The sequence below is a fragment of the Orcinus orca genome, chromosome 2 (genome assembly GCF_937001465.1).
Source record: "Orcinus orca chromosome 2, mOrcOrc1.1, whole genome shotgun sequence".
NCBI lineage: Eukaryota > Metazoa > Chordata > Mammalia > Artiodactyla > Delphinidae > Orcinus > Orcinus orca.
Genome location: NC_064560.1, coordinates 110,149,070 through 110,172,614, shown reverse-complemented (window position 1 = coordinate 110,172,614; position 23,545 = coordinate 110,149,070). Strand labels below are relative to the sequence as shown.

The following is a 23,545-nucleotide window of genomic DNA, read 5'->3' as shown; positions in this document are numbered from 1 at the left end:
GTGAGTTCTTTTTATGTGAGTACAAATGCCACATAGTTAGAAGGAAAGCAGGTGAAAATGCTCAAAGTAAGATTTCTGCTGTTTTGAAAATAACTGCTACATCTACTTTGTGCATAATGACAATTAGCAGCGCCCTAATAACAAAGGCATCTAGTAGGGGCAGCACTCGGCTTCAACCTGTGCAATTAGAGAACTGCACACTGTATGAGAGGGACAGTTGCCATGTTCCATCCTTTACATAGTTAAACAAAAGATATAACTTGTCAGGATTCAGCTATGCTGACACCCAAAGTGTAGCGCATCCATTTATCCAGTCCTTTAAGCTACTCAAGAGCAGTTTCCCTCAAGCAACAAAAGAAAGAATGCATGATGCATGAAATGTCTTAGAAAACAGGTGAAACGTCTTACCAACACAATTTTTCCCAGATGAATCCACTTCATATCCTGAATTGCAAATACATTTGTAGGTCCCACGGAGATTTTCACAAATTCCATTTGGGCAGATATCAGGGTCTAATGCACATTCATTTATATCTACACCACAAAAAAATTCAAAATCATTAACATTCTAAAGTAAACATCAAATGAGCTATCAAAAAATAACATTACAATAACTGTAAAGACCTTAGGACCTCATGAAAATAAAGTTTCTCCTTGATGAGAAAGTTGATCCCTTTTTCTCACTACAAGGTATTCTGACTCAAGTCTTCCTTCCACCAGTCCCTGAGAGGAACTTGGCATCTGAGCTAGAACTACAAGATTACCAATCCTTAATCAAGAGGAGAACTCCCGGACTTCTTCTTGTACAAACATCAAGGTGGAAAGGTTGATCAAATACAGAGCCCAGGTTCCTACAACTGCTCTCCCTGCCATCAGCCTGTCCTTCTTCAGTCTACATTCTACACTGCCACCAGACTTAACGGCCTCAAAACAAGGTGACTGTGTCATTCTCATGGTTCAGACTTTCGTAGGTTCGACAGTATTCTCAAGATTAAATTAAACTATGAACTCTTTATTCACTTTAAATCTCTTACTCTGCCATAAACACATCATGCCCTCTTCACTCTGCATGGGGAATGTCTGGAGCAAACCTACACGTTGGTCCGAAGCTTGCTCAACCACCACCTGCTCTGGAAAAGCCTCTGCTACTCTGTCCAGATGAGGCTGGGTCCTCCTCTTCTGTTTGCTGACAGCCTGAGGAGAGCTCTAATAGTCAAGGGTGATGCCGAGTGACAGTCAGTGAGTGGCTAGTCTCAAATCTTGTTGCCCGACTCTTCTATAAATCAAGGTTGACCTTTTTTTTTTTTCCTTATCCAGGTACCTATCACAACTTATTTATTCCCCACTAACTCCTTATTCATTATACATTTCCTTACTTGTCCTCTTTTCTCCTCCAAATATCCACCTCGCCCTTTCTTTATCCACACATAATAATGAAATCAATCAAGAGAATGAACTGACAATCAATTGAGTCAGTCTATTTTTTCCCAGAACTCTCTTGAATCAAATCATTTAGTTTTTTATTAGTAAAGTAATCCCTTCCTCTTACTTGTCACCCATTTTTACACTTGTTCCAATTCTCCCGTTTAATTTCTTTTATGGTACCAGTATTTCTCTACTTCTAACTTCTACACTTAAACATTTCATTTTCTTCCAACTCAGTTCATTGCTATCACCACCTGCTACAAAACACAAGATGGCTCGCTACTGCCATCTGAGAATGACTGAGCACTTGACCATTAAGAAAGTGTTCAAAATGTGCATAGGTTCAATTGAGCTCGTAACCCTGAATTGTACTCGATAGTGGTAGATCCAAAGGAGGGCCGGGCTGCCCCTTCTCAGGAACGAGCCACCATGGTCACTGTATCTCGTTCACATCAGTGACCCTGGGAGAGCACCCAACCCCTCAGTAATGAGTGCCACACCCACACCCAGCAATCCCAGGACCCGCTGTGCCATAGCTGTTCTGCCACTGGGGGCTGCTAAGTGTCCCAGGTAGATCAACGCGGTGATGGCCAGAGAGGGGGGTCGGACCAGATTGGTGTAAAGGGACCAAGTGGAAACCCACAGGAAGGCCCAGTGCTGCCTCTGCACATGCTTAGTAAATTTCAAAACAAGTCCTTACCACTGCCTGCTGACGTCATTCCTGGCCCACTGCTGCAGAGCGCCTGATATTCCGCTGCAATAAATTAACAGATAGTAAATGATTCCCTTGTTTGCAGAACAGGTCGATCCTGCCCTTGGCTTTGCACACATCATTTCCTCCAAAGTGAGTGGAACTGAAATAAAGTGGTAAAGGAAAAGGAGGCATCTCCTAGGGGAGTCACACCAGGCTCCTATTTTAAAGACTCCGCAATCACCGTGGAAAACGACTTATAAGGATATAGGCGAGTTCCAGCAATTCCTCGTGCAAGCACTTTCGGAAAAGGTGTTTTTCCTATGGCTTGATTTTTTTCACCAGGGAACACTTTACACTTACAGTGAAATGTGTCTGTTAAAATGTGGTTTCTTAACTGTTAATAAAACTCTCTCCCACCATCTTGGAAATAAATTCTTTTCTTAGTTCGAGCTATTTTTTTCAGTACAATCAAATTCTTAACGTGTTCTCATTTCTCTCTGCAAATTCTCTAGCCTCCCCTCACAAGAATAACACGGTATCTACACTTGCATTTACGTGTATTTTTAAAGTTAATATTTATCAGGATGCCAGATTCGTTCTATTATATAAATCCATAGGAAAGGTATTGCATAATGTTAAAACTGGATCTTACTGAAGAAATGGAGGTATACAGAATATGTTCCCAAATTTGTGATGGAATCAGATTTCTATTTCTTAAAATTGATGCAATGCTTTATACACAATTCCAACAATATTTAGATAAACCTAAGAGTGAATGATGGAAATGGAGAACTAATAGGAACCACACTTAATCCCAAGAAAAGAAACGAAGTTTCCCTTAGTTGCCCATGGTTTCTGGCAACTACAGAATCTCATGGTCAAATGCAGATCAGTTGTGCTTAGGTGGCAGGAGAAGTGAATATTAGGGATGTGGCTTTTTTACATAGGCCACTTGTACCTCGGTGCTGAAGCAGATAGTTCCTATACCTCCACATTCTAGAAAATTGCATTCCTGATGACAGGGGATGCAAAGGAGTTATAATTTTTTATAGATTAAAAAATGAAGGTTGACTCCTTCAGAGCCTCTGTCTTCTACCAAACATAAATTTGAGAAAAGTGGTGAAATCCCTTAATTTTTAAATCATCTTAAAAGGATCCAAAAAGGGAAAAAATGGGAAGGTGGCTGCCACTGTGTTTGAAAGCCAGGGACTGGCAGCAGAAAGAAATACATCCTCTTTATTCTCTCACATCAGCAATAAATTAAAGCACTTGTGAAACGGTGTAAGTAATAAAACAGGAAAAACAAAATCATACCAGTTTTGCTGAAAGCAATTTTATAATTAGTGTTAAATTAGCTGATGCTTAGCCTACATGGAAGCAAATTATTGTCATTATTCTTTTCCATTTGGGCAGGATCTGGTACTAGACTCTGTAGTGAATTCAGATCAGCATGGGTTTGAATGCTGATGACAATGCTTATTGCTGAGGGTCTTGGGAGCAAGCCCTTTCCCTCTTCTAGTTCCCTCTTATGTAAGTGTAGAAAATGATACCCAACTCACATGGTAGTGCTGTAGATTTCCTGAGAGAACATGTAAAGTGCTCAGCACCTCAAGCACTTAATAAATGGTAGGTGTTGCTAAGCTAACTCAGTGTTGTGCCATGGAGACAGTGGAATGAGGACAGAAGAGAAAATTCCTAATCATTACTCTCCTGTAGCTTTAACTGACGGATTTCTACAAGGAGTAAATGCTCAGCAGCCAGTGAGATGTATCTGGAAATATAGTTTATTTGACTTCCAGAGCACAAAGATGAACTTTAGATGTTAAGTGGTTAGAATTTCTCATTAAATTGACTACAGATATTCCTTCTGGATATTTCCAGTCCCCTTTACAATCCCTCCTCTCTCCTGAAATAAGGGACATCCTACATTTCAATCCTTCATGATTTGGCATTTTCATCTATCAAAGAGGTGGAGAAACCAAACGGGATGGAACTATTTCCACATGTGGACCACTTTTGTGTAAACTGATTCAAATATAAAACAGAAGGTAGTAGAACTGAGCTTCAAAACGTAACTCTCTTTAAGCTTTACTGCTTAAAGAAATTTGGTTTCTTTGGGTCATCTTTTTTTTTTTTTTTTTTTTTTATTTATTTATTTTCTTGAAGAGGAGAGGAGAGAGAGAGAGAGAGAGAAGAGGGGAGAGAGAGAGAGAGAAGAGGGGAGAGAGAGAGAAGAGGGGAGAGAGGGGAGAGAGAGAAGAGGGGAGAGAGGGGAGAGAGGGGAGAGGGGAGAGAAGAGGGGAGAGAGAGAGAGAAGAGGGGAGAGAGAGAGAGAAGAGGGGAGAGAGAGAGAGAAGAGGGGAGAGAGAGAGAAGAGGGGAGAGAGAGAGAAGAGGGGAGAGAGAGAGAAGAGGGGAGAGAGAGAGAAGAGGGGAGAGAGAGAGAGAAGAGGGGAGAGAGGGGAGAGAGGGGAGAGAGGGGAGAGAGGGGAGAGAGGGGAGAGAGGGGAGAGAGGGGAGAGAGGGGAGAACAAGCCTCAGGTGCCGAATTCGCCTCTCTGGGTCATCTTTTTAATTTCATTTTCCTATGTAGCATAAGAATTCTCTGGAGATGTAATTGGGGGCCAGAGGAAAATGTAAAAACACAAAACTATATGCACCAAGGATCCTGGATTCTAAGCTTTGGCTATTCTACTCATTCAAGACATGGACAAATCACCCATATCCTTGTACCAGTTTTTAGGATACCCATCTATCTTGTAAATTCAAAGTATGCAAGGAAAGTACTTTGAAAAATTAAAGTAACAAACTTTACTTTAAAAGGATGATATTAATAATATACAACTATAAAGTTGTGTGGAAGTATCTTTTTAGATAGAATTATATTTGTATACTATATAATCGAAGTATTATTGCAAACATATATTTGTTAGTAATCATATATGAAATGACTGGGTGAAGCAGTCATCCAGAATAAAGCTTTCTTTCTTTAACTGGCATTCCCCCATTTTAAAGACTTTTAAAGTCTTCTACTTAACTTTCTCTAACTTCTCATAATACATTTTAATTTCTGTCTGATTTCAAATATTGTCATTTTCAAAATGGCAAATGTTTAAAAATTGTGAGCTCGTCTTTAATAGATAGTATCTAGGCCAGAAATGAACTAGCTGAATCTTAGAGGTAAACCAACCAATCAGAGCTACACGTTTTCAATATTAGGACTTATTCTATTTTAGGACATTAGAAGTCAACTGCCAAGCTACCTTAAAATTACATTCAAATGTTGACAGTCTATTGCTTTCATTTCAATAAACTATTTTTGCCTTACAAACAGAAATAATTTACAGCTGCAGAGGATCTTCTGGATTACCTAAGACAATTCATTTTGTAGATGAAAAAAATGAAGATCCCTTTTCCATATTATTCTATTTCATAATTGTTTACTAATGGAAGCCATCTCAAATCCTTTTGAAATTCGGTGAGAAAAATTCCTAAATAAACAAAAATCCACAAAAAACTGAACCTCCAATTAAGTAATTCATCTGCCTGTGGCTGGGGAGCAGAATTCTGACTCACTGACAAGTTTTCTTTTCACTATGCCATGTCACTCAAATTGAGAAAAACACTTTTTCCCTAGAGTTGAATAAAATCATTTAGGAAAAGCACACCCTAAAGCAGCCTGAAGGATTTGAACAAAATTCACAAATGGCCTTTTGGAAAAAAGTTGGAAACATTCAGGTCATCTGAAAATTATTTACTTTTACACTCGGTAGCATCCTGCTTTTATAATAGTTCCTACAAAATGTAAACACTGTGAAGCTACTTTAGAAAACAAGGCAAGTCGCACACACCCTAAAAAGCATGACTATTACTGAGGTGGAGGAGTTCAGATGGGAGGCGTGAATGTGCTGCCTAATCCAAGTGATGGCTGGGCCTGTGAGGAACATCTGAGCAGAGGCTGAGCAGCGCCTGCCAAGACCCCAGCAAGGTACATGACGCACCTGGAGAGCAGACGCAATCTTTCCCCGTGACTTCCCAAAATGCAAAGACTGCAGACGGTGGCGGAAGGCTGGGAGTACTAGGGCATCCCCGTGACACCACATACCTGAATTCTGTGAAGGACACGGTTGGCAAGGTTCCCCAAAAGCATACTCGGTGCTGGCGCAACAGCACTCAGATTTGGTAACAGCACCAAACAAGGGTTTGACACACTGGCCTCTCTTGTATCCACCGTAGCATGTGCTCCGCATGTGTGTGTCTACACAGGAAGAAGCATCTGTCATCATACTATCGCTTCAAACAGATGGGAACCCCCCCAGGTCAAAGTTGAAGCTGGTTTTATTTAGCCATTGTCCCTGTTCTAACTCACAGAGAATGCCTCTGGTATTAGGTCCCAATAGAAAACAAAACGAAACAAATCATTCTGCATTCAGCTTCCAAGCACTGGAAACCAATTACTAGACTCTTCCGGTTCTCTAGGGACTATTATGGTTTACCCAACTGTGAGGTCCTTAAGGGCTAGGATTATACCTCACTCATTTTTTTCTTCCCCAGGAGTGTACAGAGAAGGCACTTAATAAATGTTGAATGAATGATGGATGACCATTCAACAATCTCACCTTATGATAAATAAGATCTTTATTAGAAATACAGATGACCTCAAAATAAACATGCAATTACTGAATATCTGAATTAGATGTACTTTCAAAAAGGAGGATGGTTAATCTGTAAAAGGTTCATTTATACAAATCTGCAGATATTGGTCTAACTAAGCAGTATCATCTTTACCACCAGGAGGGGATTTCCAGCTATGTCCAATCCTCTCCCAATTCAAAGGGTCTACCAACTACCTTTCTTAAAAATAATTTGGAAAAACTTTGTATCTATTTATCAACTAATCTCAAACTCTTTATAAAGCCACATAAAACTATTATCATATAAGTTTCTTACTTATCCATATCCTCCTTTGCATTCTATACCTCCCTTGGAACATTTAATTCCCTAGATGAAAATGAAATGTTCACCATGAGATAATGGGCACATACAGGTCAATTTCAAAGACCATTATCAACAAAGGAGGGTTGGAGAAAATTGAGGACAGTTAGGTGATTAGGAAAGACAAGGGAGAAGGAGAGGTGGGGATTCCCTTGGTTTTCGTTGATCTCAGCTCATCTTTCTATGCCTTAAACTAATATCCATGTCATACAAGAAAAGAACTGACCCTGTCGGTTTGTTGCCCCACAAATATTAATTGTATCATATCTGCTACAGTCAAGTACATTTATTATTGGCGGATTTTATTGACTGACAGAGGGTGGATCTCTATCGCACATCTAGTTACGGCTTTAACCTTACCAACACACACACGTCCATCCAGACCAACGGCCAGTCCAGGAAAGCATTCACATCGGTAGGAGCCGTCAGTGTTGACACAACGCCCATTCATGCAGATCCCAGGTGTTTCACACTCGTTAATATCTGTGGTGGGGAAAAGCACTTATTAAAAATAAAGCGACTTCATACAACGTTGTAAAGAAATTATACTCCAATAAAGATGTTAAAAAAAAAAGAGAAAAAAAATAAAGTGACTTTATCTAAAGACATAACATATTTACAGTTCTAAGACTTGAAAATGGGGAAGATTTACAATAATATGCAGCGTCAACAATAAAAGCTCAGTGAGATGCATTTCATTTTCCTTTGAGAGAAAAGGAACAAAAATTGAGAGAGATAAACTGTCTGAGTTTCTTTTCCATAGAAAGCTATTTCAATAACATTCTCCTGAGATTTTTTTTTTTCTTTTATCCAAAGTAAGAATCACAAAGGCAAAAACAGAATTGGAAGAAGAAGGAAAGTGACAGCTAAAAGACAAAGGGTCTTGTGTAATGTTTCACATGGCAATTTTTCCAGGACTGTCAGAAATCTAGCTTGATAATAAACTACATCTTTGGCCTGGGCAGGAAGCTTCTCCTTTTGGCATCCAACACCCAGACTGGTGTCCATTCCAGTATCACTCATGCCTTAACTCTCTGGGAAAATTAGAATGGCATGAGGAGACACAGAACTAAAGCCTGGATGGAACACCATAAAAAAGGAACAGAAAATGAATATAGATGATTTTGATGACAACTCCTAGCCAACAACAGCACTGTAAGCAATTGGAACCCAGCAAAGAAAAGTCTCTCTTAAGCATTACAAATATTTTATAGTATCGTATGTGTATCCTTAGGGAGGCCTGGTAAAACATTTTATTGGGCACATACTAATAATAGCAGATACTTTTCCCCCTGAACATGGTACCAAACATGTTCTATTTCCAACATGGAAACAGAAATGGTACCAAAACTGTGTTTTGGAAAACATATCACACTTAGGAACAAGTCGTTTTATAACAACTCCTTTTATAATATACAACTGGTGTAGGTGAATATTTCCTTTCTTCTGACCTTAAAAAGGCAAATTGAGACTGAAACACCTCTGCGTTTTACATAGCTTGTGTTATCTGGCACAAAATATATTCAGATGGTCCAAGATTCCGTGTACAGATTGTATTTTAAAACAGCAGTTATATTTAAATACGTGAACTCAAACTGGTTCAGTTATTCAGGTCACCTTTTTGTTCAAATCGAGATCTACAGTAAAACAGTGGTGACTACAGCCTGAAATGTAATCCAAAGGTTTTTTTACTGGGGACAGCGATGGAACATAGATCCAGAGGGCGTTGCTCAAAGTGAGTGGCCTCCACCTTCAGAGAGTGATCAGGGAGACCAGGCTGTTCATCAGATTAGTTAACTGTAGTGATTAAATTAGCATTGTTCATTCAGCTTTGAACAGTTACATTTTTGTGGGATCAGAACAAGTGTTCAGCATTAAGAGAAAATCTTATCCCATGATATCAAGAGAAAAATGATGGAAAAGAAATTCAGCATACAAGAAATTTTTTTTTTCTTCCTTTATTCTTACTACAAGTGTGTGTATTCCATCTTCTCTATACATCAGAATAAAGACGACACAGGTAAGAATATGGAGCATTTTCCCCCTCTCTTTCTCGCTAGCTCTGATTCTTAAGCCAGAATGTTAAAGTCAGAGCAGACTTTTAATCATCAGGCACTTTCAAATGACTGGAACAATCCATTTATCAATAAGATACTAGTTCACTGATTGCAAACAGTTGCAAAACCGGGCTTCACCTATGAGGTCATAATATCTTCTGAAATAGTTACAACAGCATTATCTATTGGCCACCCTTAAGAGTCTGTGGCCTGGGTCACTGGCAGCCTATAGGTACTGAAAGTGAATCTTAGTGTGCTCTGTGCATAGGTAAGAGAGAGGAGTGTGTGTTCTCAGAAAAGTTCTGTTCACAAAGGGACTTTCACATTTCCTTCTGTTATTTTGTTTGGAAGCCTAGTTCCAAATATTCCGGCAATCATTCCCTTCCCCTTTCTTTTTCACTTGTACAGCACTTAATCTGCACAATTTGGTGCGTTGTTGTATGCTGTCTTAACATTTCCATGCGTTAATCTTGTCTCCCCAACTGTAAGTTCCTCCCAACACATAGCTCAAAAGCATGGAAACCAATTTCCTACTTCAAATTTGAAAACAAACAAACAAAAAAACCTTTCTCTTGCTGTGAAGGCAGATTTCCATGATATTAAGAGCTATTTATGTGAAGGTCATAGAGAATGTAGGTAAACAACCAAGGGCTAGAAACTCTTTTAAGCCTAGAGAAAATACACATCACGCTGAAGACTTAATACAAGGACTTAATACAAGGGCACCCAGAGAAGAGGCACCATAGGACTTTTTCTTGCCTTCTCCATCTTGAATAGCCTGATGCTGTCTCTACCTTCTACATCTGAAACTATGGTTTTGAGTGTCATATTTTAGCAGATTCCCTGGATCTATTTTGAGTATGAGGTTCCTCGAGAAGTCTGGTTGCAGCTCAGATCTTGGACACAAGGGCAATAATTACTCATCCTCGACCGCATGAGGCAGAGACACTAAGCACAAATTTAACTTCTTCTCCTGATAACTCCAGTTATCTCCCGATAACTCTTCTCAGGACCCCAATTTTCAACAGCACAAATAAAAATCTTCATTTTGCTTCACTACTTGGAGCAATAAGATTATTTCAAAAGTCACAAAGCTAAATAATGGCTCCTGGTTCCTTTATTTCTTCTGCTTAATCCTGTTTCTCTTTTTTGCTTCTGTGATTTGATAAAGCTTAAATAAATTGTGTTTCTTAAGGTACCTGGAGGAAATTATGAAGAAGAGATCACCGCAATAAGAGTCTACAATATTTTGTCCAGGTGAAGATGTAAGAGGTGGCAAATGACAGCCATCAAGAAGCCAACTGTCATTATTCCTCAACTGTAAGGAAGAGGCAGAACTCAGCTTATTTAAAAAGATGCTCACAGCTGTTGGTAGTCCAAATGGTAGTTCAGCTTCTCATTCATTTGCTATGGAGCCTATCAGGCTCCTTTGAGAAGACACCAAACACTCTTTCTGAAGTAAGAACAGCCTTCTGGGCATAAATCGTAGCTCTCTGGATGGCTGGACTTAAGAAGGAGTTCCAGTCAGGTTTCTTAGTACAGAGTTAGGGGTACTTTAAATAGGGAGAATCAATAAGGAAAGGTGGTAGCTCTAAGCAATGTAGAGAGGAGAAAAAACGGGTGAAGAATATGATTTAGAGTTTTATAGCACAAACCTTTACAATAACGCCCATCTGATGCCAGCTGAAATCCAGGTTTGCAAATACATTTAAAACTGCCATCTTCATTGATACACATTCCATTAAGGCACATATTCCTTATGCTGCATTCATCCATATCTGAAAAATACAAAGGATATATTTTCTTATGGCCAGATGAGTAAGCTTACAAAGGAAGCCAACCTGGATCAGTAGAATTCTGTTTTGTCACATTTCTTTACTTTTTGTTATTATTGTCTAAGGTTAATTTTCATCCAAATTATAGCTTACAAAGAGAAGAGTGGCCATATGAAATACGTATCTCAAGTTCTCAATTTTTGACATGTGCATGCAAACTATAGGGCTAAATTTATTTTAGGACATGTGTGTATATATATACATATATACTTACACAAGCATATACGTATATATGTAATATGTATATGCACGTATATGTGTATATGTATATACACATGTATATGTATTAGACTCATACTATATATCTATGGAATTTCATATAAATATATTTTCCATATAAATATATATATGAAATTTAACTCAATAAAAGCTATCAAGGCTCTTTTTAGGAACAGCAGTTTACAAACTGAAAGGTGTGTAAACAGCCTGATGGTTATATTTACAGATCCACATTACTTCTAATATACTGAAAATAAAAACAAAATCGAAACTAAGAATGATGAAATGTATTTAGGCTACTTCTTGATTCTTTAAAAAGTAGAAACCAGAGAACTGCTTGCAGTTTGAAGCAATTTTAAATAGGGATAGGAAAAATGTATTTGTAAAATGCAAGACTTGACTATAGAGTATAGCCATGACAGCTAACCTTTAGGATCCCTTGAGCATACAGGTATTTCTTTAAATTCATCAGCTATTTTATTTAATATTACAGCTGTCTTAGGAGGCACTTGCTCTTCTAGACACAGTGTGTTTTCACTTACAGGCTTTAGTCAGACCGAAGTAATTTATGATTTTTTTCTTTTTTAAACAAGACTCTATCCCAACTGAGAATTTTGGCATTAAGTCTTTGAATTGAATCACTGAGATAATATTCTGCCAAAAATGTTTCTAAGAACAATTTTGAAATTCCTTTAATGTATGAATAGATTCTTGGGATCTTTCCCGAAGACTTTGGGAAAGATGATAAGGAGCATTCTTCATTTTTTGCTAAAGGTCTGAGAAGTGGAAACTCATCAATAATTGTCACATTTTCAATTTAGGGGAGAAAAGGCAGGGAAAAAGACAAAATGAAACACAGCCCAATTCAAAGTGAGGTGATTAATTCAAGAGGCAATATAAAGGGCTGACTCTCGCCAACATTTCTCTCAAATTTTACATTTTCAGATACTCCTTAGTAATATTTCATTACTACACAGACACTTTAAAAAAAAAAGGATTATAAGTGACTGAAGAATATATGAGATTAGGTGTGTCCTATTTTTTTTTAATGTACAAATTCTGACTGTATAAAATTTGGAAGTAATGATTTATGCTACAAAAGTTTCGTCACCAGGAATATTTAAATAGCAAGCTCTGCTCCTATATTTACAATGTTATTTGACTCACACAAATGTGAATTAAAGGAACTAATACTGTTGAAAGTTAGGCATCCTCCCAGATAACAATAGGTGAATATACATTTGATACTTTGTCCTTTCACTCAATGTTTGACTTGGCCTTGTTAAAGACTTTTGATACTGAAACTGCAATGGAATAGGGGAATGACACGATTATACTGTAATTATTATTACACTGTATTACCTTCACAGTTCTTCCCATCACGCGTAACATGAAATCCTGCATTACACACACAGTGGAAACTGCCATCTGTGTTGATGCAACGTCCGTTATTGCAGATACGGCCATTCTGTAAACATTCATCAATGTCTAAAATCGAAGTCGAAAAGGAAGAAATAGCTTTATTTAGGGGATTTTAAATTATTTTATTTCTTCCTCTCACCATCTCTAAACTCATGATCTTAGTCTTGGGTTTTGATTACTAAATAATATTCTTCAACATAAACTCAGTATTAAATAATATAAAATTTAGGGTTACTAATAAAAGTTTGAAAGACATATGAAAGAAAAAAATGCCAACATAATAGCATTCGGTTTAACTTTACTTTCTAAGAAGACTCCCTAAATCTCAGTTCTGTAAACAAAATAGGTTCTTTTTCACCATTTTCCTAGGTAATTCAATGAGCCAGTATATATCATTATTTACAATGAACTTTGGCTGGTGTCTTTTAAGACATGATCAAAAGGCAGATCTGATGTTCGCTGTATCAGAACAGTTAAACAGAAATGCCATTAAAAAAAAAAAAACAATTTAAAAACCTAATTCCATCTGAAAACCGTCAATCATTTTGACTCTGAAATGTCTACCTTCCTTATGGCAGCTCTGGTCCAAATACAGTTTTATTTGTTTATATATTCTTGTCTCTTTTATAACTTTATGAGTATTCTATCTAACAAACAAAATATTGGTACTATGGGGGCATTTCCCCTTTTTTCTTTCATGTTTAATATTATGCCAAAGTAAACAACAGAGCATGATATGGAAGTATTAAAAATGACAATAACTCAAATAACCCGCATCTGATCTCTCATTTAAAGATTAGTAATTAACCTAAAGTGTACAACGAGTTACCCTGGATTATCTATTCCCCTCAGTTTCTAGGCTACATGCCTGGATGAACATCAAAAAGGATGAACACAAACCACCTTGTCTACAGAGCGTACAACCTTTGCCAGGGCTTATTCCCCAGGAGATAGAGGCCAGGGCACTGGGCAGAGTTGGATGGGAGCAGACCTACCCATGCAGAGTTGAGGTCATGTGCCTGGGTATAAGAGCCCTAAACATCCTTTGGACGACAAGAATGTGCATTCATGGCATACTGGTTATTCTGTCTACCCTGTGTCTGCACGGTGTCTTGTGGTTGACCCTCAGACGCACTTTCTTTCTGGGCAGATCCAGCAGTGGTTTCCACACGAGTCATTGGACTAGCTGAAGCAGTCTGGGCTTTTCTTCTGTCTGATCTTTGTGCCAACAACCTACAATCTTTTTCTCTCTCATTTATTTCTTAATCCTTACTAAAATCTGACCTGCTCCACACTCCAAAAAATAGTAAAAGCTGCATATTCTTCTGCAGACTTTTTTTTTTTTAAGATTTTATAATCTACTATTTTTTTTTTTAGCATTCTATAATCTATGGAGGCCCAAGGATAAAATCAACAGGATAAAGAGTTCAGCTTTTTCTCTCCTCACTAATTTGAAAATGCCATTCGGGCTCCTGCTGCCTTACAAAAAGAAATGAAAAGCTTGCCATTCAACGTCTCTACCATGTTTCTGTATGTTTCTTCTGTCCCCTCTGTTCAGTTCCTCGTGTCCTTCTCAGCTAAGTATACAGCCTTTCTGACCATTCTGTGGGGACTTTCGTCTACCCACAAATGTGATCACGTTATCAACTTCTTGTGCTTGGGCTAAACTTCGCACTAGCTCTTAAAGAAGACAGTGCTTGAGGCTTTTAGGTAACCTTCAGTCTCTAATAAACTAAGTCTCAGAGTGATGACAATAACATGCACCTACACTGATGGGCCCCTGCCGCAGCTGAGTACCCTCAAGAATGTCTTCTATTTGCTTATTTAGTAGGGCTGTCTTCTGAAACACTGGTTTCGGTTTATCTTCCACGATTGCAAAATGCCTCGTATACTGTTTGTACGTGCTGATTATTTTAAACAATAGTTATAAAGAAGGTTCTAAACCCAGTTAAAAATTCAAACTATATTTGTAATTCAGTAAGTAGGCCATTAATAGAAATATTAACAGATTGAAATGCTGTGCTCCAGGTTTTTCTGCTCAAAATTGCCATTTATAAGCGGTGTACTAAAATACACTGATGGCAAGAAATCCCTAAGTCAGAACCAAATTCAAAGATTTTGAAAACCGTCACTAATAAAAAATAAAAACATCTGTATGCCTTCAACTAATATGAAGGACTTTTACTAAAAGAGGCAAATAAAATTAACTCATTAATGGCTGACAAATTTTTAAAGTGATACAAACCTCCCTATCTTCCGTTGTATTTAATTTCAACAGAGTTCTGCTGCTTTTATCTGGCTTTACTGATCAATTATAACAGATCATTCTGTGCCCAACTTATAGAGATTTAGATATTTGAGTGCCCTGTGGTGGGGCGCATATCTTAATTATTTCTATCTCAGAAACTCAGTATATCAAAGTCATCCAATAAGAAGTATATTGGGTGGCTTAATAAGTCAATTAATAAACAAATCGGAAGGGAAATTTTTGCGAGGAAACTTTATAGCAGTGCTTCTCAAACTTTCACATGCATAAGGGTCCCTGGAAGATCTTGTTAAAATGCTGATTTTGATTCAGCAGGTCTCAAGTGGGACCTGAGATGCTGCATTTCCAACTGGCTCCCAGGTGATGCTGCTGTTGACTCCACGAAATAAGCAGCAAGAACTTACAGGCACTTCTTATCCTTCAGGCCTTTCCATGAAGCAATTAATTGCATAAAATTTCACCTGAAACCTTTCTCAGTTTCTGTGTCAACAAAGGACAACCCCATTCCCTAGCTCTCAGATTCAAAGTTAAGACAATATAGTGATGAGGCAAAAAAAAAAAAAAAAAGGAAGTGAAAAGAAGATATTCCCACAGGCACAGAAACATCTTTTAAAATAACTTGAATGTTTGGCAGATTGTATGATGCTATCCTTCAGAGTAACAATTTCTGGAATTAAGTGCAAAAAAGCAATGGGAGCATATTAGCCTCTCCCGACAAGGGTTATTCAGACTCCACGGAATTCCTTCAGAGCTAACTCCTTACTTAGCATACATGTCCGACGTGCCAAGCTAGGACCACACGTACCTCGGCATTCTGTCCGGGTGAGTGTGCTCTGATAGCCAGGTCGGCACTGACAGGTGTAGGAGCCCTGGGTATTAATACACTCGCCACCAGCACAAGGGTTTTTCTCACATTCATCAACATCTGCAAAACACAGTATATTTCAGTAAGACATTAGATCGCAGTAACTCATAACTCCAAGACCATTTTACTGGTTTCCTTTACACGCTAAAACACTTTCCTTTTAAGAAATAAATAGCATAATGAAAAGATCTTTTTTCTTTCCACTACAATAACGGTGTCACCGGCCACTTTAACTGGTTGAGCAGTTAGAATGTATTATTTTCCTGTGTCATTTTTCAGAGAAAAATGCCAAATACGCAGCAACTCAACACTCCAAGCCAATAAACATTTTCTCTTCCTTGGGTCTGACATAAGGGAATCAAACAGACTAATATTTCAGAAGTGGCTTCTGGACAGAATTCTGAGTGTCTCTTGAAGCTCAATTTTTCAATGAAAAGAAGACCTAACCATATCTAAGCATTCCTTTCTCAGTTCCGCGATGAATATTACAAGAAACCATGAAGCTGTTGTTGTTTAAAGGGCAATTCTCACCCACCATCAAGGCTGCTACCACCTCCAGCCCGCCCCTAGACAGGCTCCCACTAGTTTTACACTCATTTAGAGCTATCAGTTTACTTACCGGTAAACTGGTTTTTATTCCTCTGTTTGTGAAGATGAAGAAGCTAAAGCTTATGGAAGATAACCCACTTGTCCGAAGTCACATGCTTCTTGTGGCAGATGCAAGTCTGATCTCACAACCCTGAGCGAGACGTTCCCTTTGCCTTTCCTACCCAGCTCTGGATGACCTCTCAGGATTGAAGCTACTTGAACTAGCTACTTGAACAAGCTCTTAACAAGCTACTTGAAGGGGCTTTCGTATCACCTGGAAACTATATAGCATGAGAAACCAAGAACTACTTATTTCTGCCTGATTCATAACTGGAATTGAGATTTATAACAGACCTAAGAGAGCAGTTTATTTTTAAAAAATTAGATGGCAACTGGGTGTTCTTATCCAATCCAACAAATTATCCTTGTGTTACATTTCCTTCCTTCACTAGCTTAACTGCCTTATCAACGACTTAAAGTTCCTTGCTTTAGTTCCTTGCTCACTAGAGACTGTTGGTAAGTTATCCACTCAAATTAGTAAACCATGCAAAGTTTCATGATTTGGGGATATTTCTAACGCTTTATCTTAATGGTCAGCCTTCGAGAGGATGGCTTAAGTTAGAGTTCCCAGCAATGCCTTGAATGTGTTTTACAATGAAAGTTAAAAGTCACTACAGTAGGCATAATAATGCCCCTCCCCCAATACGTTCATGTCCTAACCACCAGAACCTGTGAACACGCTACACGGCAAGGGCAATTAAGCTGCTAATCAGCGGAATCCATCCCTCCTGGATTATATACAGATGGGCCCAATGTAATCACAAAGATCCTGAAACGTGTTAGAAGGAACGCAAAGAGAGAACCAGAGAGTTCGAGATTTGAAGATGCTACACTGCTGGCTTTGAAGATGAAGAAACAGGCCCTCAGCCAGGGAATACACACAGCTTCTGGATGCCGGAAAAGGCAAAGAAATGGATTCTCTCCAAGAGCCTCGGAGAGGAACGCAGCCCTGCCGACACCTTGATTTTAGCCCAGAAAGACCCGTGTCGGACTTTTAACCTATAGAAATATAAGATAATAAATCTGTGTTGTTTTAAGCCACTAAGTTTGAGACAATGTGTTATAGCAGCCATAGAACACCTATACAGTCATGAAACAGCACTGCAGTAGCCTCTTGGTGCCAAGCCAGTGGTCTATCACGTACCAATGCACTCCCCACGGAGGTCCAGCTGGAATCCTTTGTTGCACTCACACCGGTAGCTCCCAGGAGTTGGGATGCAGCGTCCATTTTGACAGAGATAGCGAAACAGCTGGCAGTAATCAGTGACGTTGACTGGCAACACCCCTGAAGGAATAACACGAAACCCCATTAAAATTGTGTCTAACTAGGGCATCTTCCACCAGCACTGAATCCAGTGATAATGGGCAAGATGCTGAATCATAAAGGAAGGAGGACACTCTGGGCAAAGGTCGCCTGGCGTCAACAGAGCATGTTTCCATTCTCGCCTACAGAGAGCACCTGTGCACCGTGGCGCACGCTGCCAGGTACCGCGGCCTCGCTGTAGCCTGCTCCTCTGCCTGCTTCTCCCCACCGCTCCCTCCGCCTCACTCTCAGGCCTCGAGCGCAGGGAAGCAACAAAGGCAGTGAGTTACTGGCATTTAACTATTTGCAAAACTGCTTTGCATGATATTTAACCCAAAGAGTAATCTAATGCCTCCTCTATGAATTCATCCTGTGAATCAGATTTAAATTTCTCCCACAACATCAATAGCAAAAGGACATTAATCTCTGGAGAATATGAAACTGCCCATTTTCCTTTATGCAATAGGCCAGTTGAGAAAGGTATATACTACACTCTGTAAATGAAATCTTTAAGGATTGGTTAAACTTACTTAATGACTTAAACAGCATAAACAACAACAAAAAAGTTAACCTGATTAATGCAAGAAACGTAATTAGATGACTTTTGAGCTCTTACTTGGCGGTTCCCGAGATGGATATGGATATTCCACTGGTGGTCGAGGGACTGTAATTTGAGGTCCAGGAGGAAAGCCAGGAGGAACAGGGTGAACTGGAGGAATGGGGCCAAGGGGTGGGGAAGGATATCCTGGCCTCTCGGGAATTACGATAGGGACAGAGCACAGCTTGTTGAAATCCTCTGGAAAAAAAAAAACACAACACAACAGCTGAGGGGTAGCATATGCCATAGGCCCATGGAAGTCATCCTTACTTTGTAAAGAAATTTTGAATAGAACTGATCATCAAACCACGTAGGTCAATTGGAGAAAAGGAAAAAAGCTAACTGACTTGGCTTTTTTTCCCTCAAGTCAGCATTCCTAAAACCTACAGCAGCAACCAGACTGGAACAATAATTCAAAACTGGAAACAAACTCCCCAGAGTGTGTACCACATGTCCCTCCTAAAACCTAGGAAGTCTTTACCTATGTCAAAATTCACCTCAAGGAAGAATAGAATAAAATGCCATGATCTCCACCCAGTCTTCCCACCTGTGGATCCCACAGGACTCTGAAGAGCACACTTTTTAGTGCTTGGATTTTATTTTATATGCCTTGGGAAGTCACTGGTAGTCTTCTGCAGGGGTGGGACATGATCAGATGAACATTTTCAGAAGATCATTCTCACTGGCATTTGGAGACTGTACTGGAGGGAGGTAAGACTGCTGCAGAAGACCAAGGGCAAGACAAGGATGTCTGGACAAGGGAGCCAGTGATGGAACTGGACAGAAGTAAACACATTTGAAGATTATTTTAGAGATGAATGGGCTATGTTTGGGGAAGGAGTAAATGTCAGAGCTGAGGGAATAGGAAATCAAGAATGACTTCTAGTTTTCCAGTTGAGCAACAGGGTAGACATTGGTGCCGTTTGCTGAGATGGGAAAAACTGTGATGGGAGCAGGTTTGGTGGGTAAAAGCTATACGTTGAGCATATGAATTTTGAGATATCAGACATCCACATGGAGATGTCACAAAGCAGTTTTAAAAGAGAGTTTGAAGCCTAGAGAAGAAGTCAGGACTGCTGCTAAGTTTTGGAGTTATCAGTAGATAGGCGTCATTTAAAGCCACTCATTTTCATGTTTCCTACAAATAGCCATATTTTATCACAGTTCCCTTCTATAAAGTAAACTATATAATTTTTAAAATTTCTTTTTTGCCTCTTTCCAGAATGTTGATTATTTTATTACCTCTGTCACACAGGGATTCTCCCATAGGTACTTTCTATACTAGCTTCATCCATTAATAGAAATTAGGCTAGTATTTTTATTTTCCTTGTGGACTAGAATCTGACTTATTCTATGACGCAGTGATATGTCGTACTGAAATGTATTCATATTTCAACCTCATGGGACCTTCTGTCCATTTACATTTGGCTAAACATACCTAGCTACCACGTACCTTGTTGTTTTTTTCTGGTCCATTACTAAAACTTTTTCAATCATACTTGACATTTCCAACTCAGGTTAAGTTTATGTTTTCAGAGAATTCTACTACTGCATTGTTTCTCTGGAATTTCAACCCACAAAGATTCTGTAGTACTTGACTGTATTCGGAAAGCATTTATATATTGTTTCTGCTTCCCTGAATCAGGATGCTACAATCCCTGTTGTCAAACCACAGTGATCTTCCTTATAGAATTATCACCTGGACGTGCCATACCCAACATTTCCTGGCTACCTGCTTTCTACCAACTCTCTACCGCTAAGACTGTGCAGTCTCTGAAATCAAGGATCGTGTCTAACTCATGACGAAATCCCACTCTCAGCCTCACCTGGAAAACTGCACAGAAGAGGAATTTATTAACTATATTGGATTTAATTGAATGGCATTTGTACTTATTAGCTTCCAAACACCAATCAACCTTTTTTTTTTTTAGTCTTTTAGGATTTCTATAAAAGAAGTTGGATAGCTTATCAGCATTTCTGCTAACTAGGTGGGTATATTATTTTAAGCATGCCATTAAATTCATCTCAACCTCTTCATGAAAGTGTATCGGGCTGGGTTCTGTACTTTTTCCTACTTTCTTCGGCTTAATAACTTTCCGTTGAGCCCCTTTACATTCAGAATCAGCAACCTGGGGCTGATTTTGTTCAACTGATGTCCAACTTTCCTATCTCCATTTAACCCGGAGATGATACTGATTTTTTTTTAAAGTGAAAAGCTGACCAATCTGAAATAATTCTTCCTATGTCATCACTCTCCATAAGTTAAGAACCCAGAGCTCTGTAGTACTGGTACTGGAACATTTGAACAAACAAACACACCTACCTGCAAATTAGTTTGCTCTATCCATCTGGTCTGCTCTGGGCCTGTCTCAGGGTTGTGCATCTTTCAGTGGTACCCTTTGGGAGAGCAGCTCCCTGCAAAGTTACATAGGGGGACCGGGCCTTCTGCTCCATGAGTCCCAAAGTAGGTCTTCAGCAACTAAGCCTACTCTAGTCCTCCCTCTTCTATTCAAGGTCTCAACATAGGAAAGAATCCACATCAATGCTGCTGATTCCTAAGTTAACATATACATTTAAAAAGTGATTCTCCTGGTATCCCAGCAGTAGGTCTTAGTAGAAAGTCATGTGCTTCTAAACAGTGACCTACTAAATGGTCCCCCTAGTGAACTAAGAAGGGTGCCTTATATTTTTAGGCCAGAGACAGTCAAAATATATGGCAAAATATATGACCTGTTATATGTTAAAATTTATTGAAAGATTTTCTTGCTTCTTTAGTCCACACACATAATTCTCAGTAATAAACAGAAATTTAAAAATAACATCTGTGAGCAGGTCTATAACCCATGATAATGGGGCATTCATATTCTGTGAGTAGCACACTCTGAAGTATTTCATTAGCTCTACAATCATCCATCCGCATCCTGATTTTCTCCCCTAAAATTTCCTGATTTAAACATACTTTCCAGGAACCAGATTGAGAAGAAGTAATTACCCCAATTTTTACTTAGAACTGGTGGGAAAGACGTCACCTAGTAAGTTGTACACTCTACGTGAATGCCTCCCATCAGCAAGTTCTCGCTAAGTACCAGAGAAGCGTTAAAAAATTAGAAGGAATAAGGCACTATAATGATGACTGAAACCCCCTAATGAGATTTATTAACTAGTAAAAAAGCTATATATGACCACACACAGGCACAGACCTGAGCAGATGGGATCTGTATCACAGCAACAGTACAAACCTAGAGCACCGAGCATTTTCAGCAGTGGTGGTCTTGGGATGTGCAGGGATTAGGTCATCTCTGAGAGGAATCTCAACCAACAAGAGGGTGTATAACAGGCAGAGGTAGCAGGGGTGGGGAGTAGGGAGTAAGGACCTGAACTGGGGAGAAGTTTGGAGAAAAAAGAATATTCAAGTTTAGAAGTGCTCAGACTGGGTTCAAGGAAAGCTGGATTGCATCATTTAATTAGAAAATAAAGCTACTATAAAGAACAAGAATTAAAAGATGAACGGGAATCAGATTTGGGGACTCTAAATGCCCTGCTAAGTGGTAAAATTTTATTTTCAAGAAATGGAGTGACTTGGACCACTGGATATTGCCTGAGTTCATCCTGCGAAAAATTTTCTGGACACCTTTCTCTACTTTTTCCCCAGACACAATTTTTTAAAACTGAATTTCAGATGAGTTAGGCTTTGGGAAATGTTACGTGGCAGCTGTGGATTTCACTAAGACCAGTTAGGAGGCTACTGCAATAGTGCAGATGAGAGAAAATGAGCTTTATGTGGAAATGAATATGACAGAAAAGAGAAATTGAAAAGAAAAAAACATCAACAGGACTTGGCAACCAAGAAGAGGAGAGTGTCAAACGTTAGGGAAGGAGGAAATGTGTATCCCGAATAACTCACCTGAAAGGCTCTGAGGGAGTTGAGTTTTATTCTGCTGAGCTTTTGAGGATACAAAAGAAATACAGGAGACTAGGAAGGAACCAGTTCTGACTGGTCAGGTTGCTACCCAGTGTTAATACGCAAGCTAAGTAAGATACAGTACCTGCGAACAGTGTCATTTGTATGGACCTCTGTATTTCCCCTGTTCATTACTTGGGGAAGTTGCCCTGAAGGCCATCTCTTTTATTTTCTGGAATGTTATTCACTTACCCCGGTTTCCACTAAATCTGCAGCACATACATTGCCCCTGGGCTCGCAGGGGGTTGAGCAGAGATACTCTGTGGATAAATGGAAGGGCTCTTACCCGTTGCTCTGATGGGACACATTTCGGGGGCGACAGTGACCCCCGGAGACCAGCACCGGCCGACGTCACAGCAGCACTGCATCTTGGTGATAGACTGCGGCAGCTGGTTAGAACAGCGCCCGTTTGCCAGAGCCGTATAACAGTATCCTGGGCGAACATCTGAGAGGACAAAGAAACCCCCATACACATCACTGAGATCAAACGTAAAACGACTCTCTTTTGCCCCAACACCTCCACATTTCCCAGTGGGGCTCGGGCAGGATGAGCTGACACTCAGCCCTAGAAGGTAAGCTGTGAGCGCTCAGTCAGAGATCCCTCCATCTCACACCTTTTGCCCCTGTGAGCTGGTACACTTGACCCAAGTCCCACATTCCATCCCCAAGGTGGGAACAAATGATTACAACCATATGGGTCATAGGAAAAGAGAGAAGAAGAAAATCACTGGCGGTGATGGTTAATTAGGTATAGAGACATGTCTTTATACTGAAGGGAGACTGTGTTGTCCTTGGTTTCAAACGACTTAATTTGAGCCACTTTAGACAAATATTGATATAAATCTATTTTAAAACAACATGAAGTCTGCACTGTAGGTTACATCTCTAAAAGAACTTTCTTATTTTTCAGTCTGAAACCGTGAGTCAGACGTGTGAGATATTTTTTTTTTTAAAGGAACGAGCCATTTTGCAGTCAGATCCACTGCTCGTTAAGCGAGGTTTCCTTTTGTCCTGGGGCCCTAACAGATTTGATAAGGCACTAATTATTTACAAGTTCAAAATGTACATGATTGCAAGTTCTTAGTGCTGTAGGATACAATACTTCTTGAAGGAACTTTGTTTTTGTGGCAGAACGGTATCTTCTCAAAGCAACAGGGGAAGACATTTCTATATATCACTTTTATTGGGTTACATCATGTCTGACTGACGTGACAACATTGACACACTGAAGTACACCTCTGGGTTACCAGAAAAGAGC

The 23,545-nt window shown here is 39.3% G+C and overlaps 1 protein-coding gene across 1 annotated transcript in view; it reads right to left on the bottom strand.

Moving 5' to 3' along the window:
* FBN1 (fibrillin 1) overlaps positions 1 to 23,545 on the bottom strand; it is a 254,971-nt gene that overhangs the window by 99,734 nt on the left and 131,692 nt on the right. Inside the window, exons 10-19 of the mRNA XM_004281306.3 lie at positions 22,574 to 22,732; positions 18,345 to 18,524; positions 17,570 to 17,710; positions 15,718 to 15,837; positions 12,587 to 12,712; positions 10,826 to 10,948; positions 7,474 to 7,596; positions 6,224 to 6,376; positions 2,126 to 2,179; positions 409 to 534 (exon numbers count right to left, since the gene is read on the bottom strand). Of these exons, the coding sequence (XP_004281354.1) occupies positions 409 to 534; positions 2,126 to 2,179; positions 6,224 to 6,376; positions 7,474 to 7,596; positions 10,826 to 10,948; positions 12,587 to 12,712; positions 15,718 to 15,837; positions 17,570 to 17,710; positions 18,345 to 18,524; positions 22,574 to 22,732 (1,305 nt within the window). The remainder of the gene's footprint in view (positions 1 to 408; positions 535 to 2,125; positions 2,180 to 6,223; positions 6,377 to 7,473; positions 7,597 to 10,825; positions 10,949 to 12,586; positions 12,713 to 15,717; positions 15,838 to 17,569; positions 17,711 to 18,344; positions 18,525 to 22,573; positions 22,733 to 23,545) is intronic.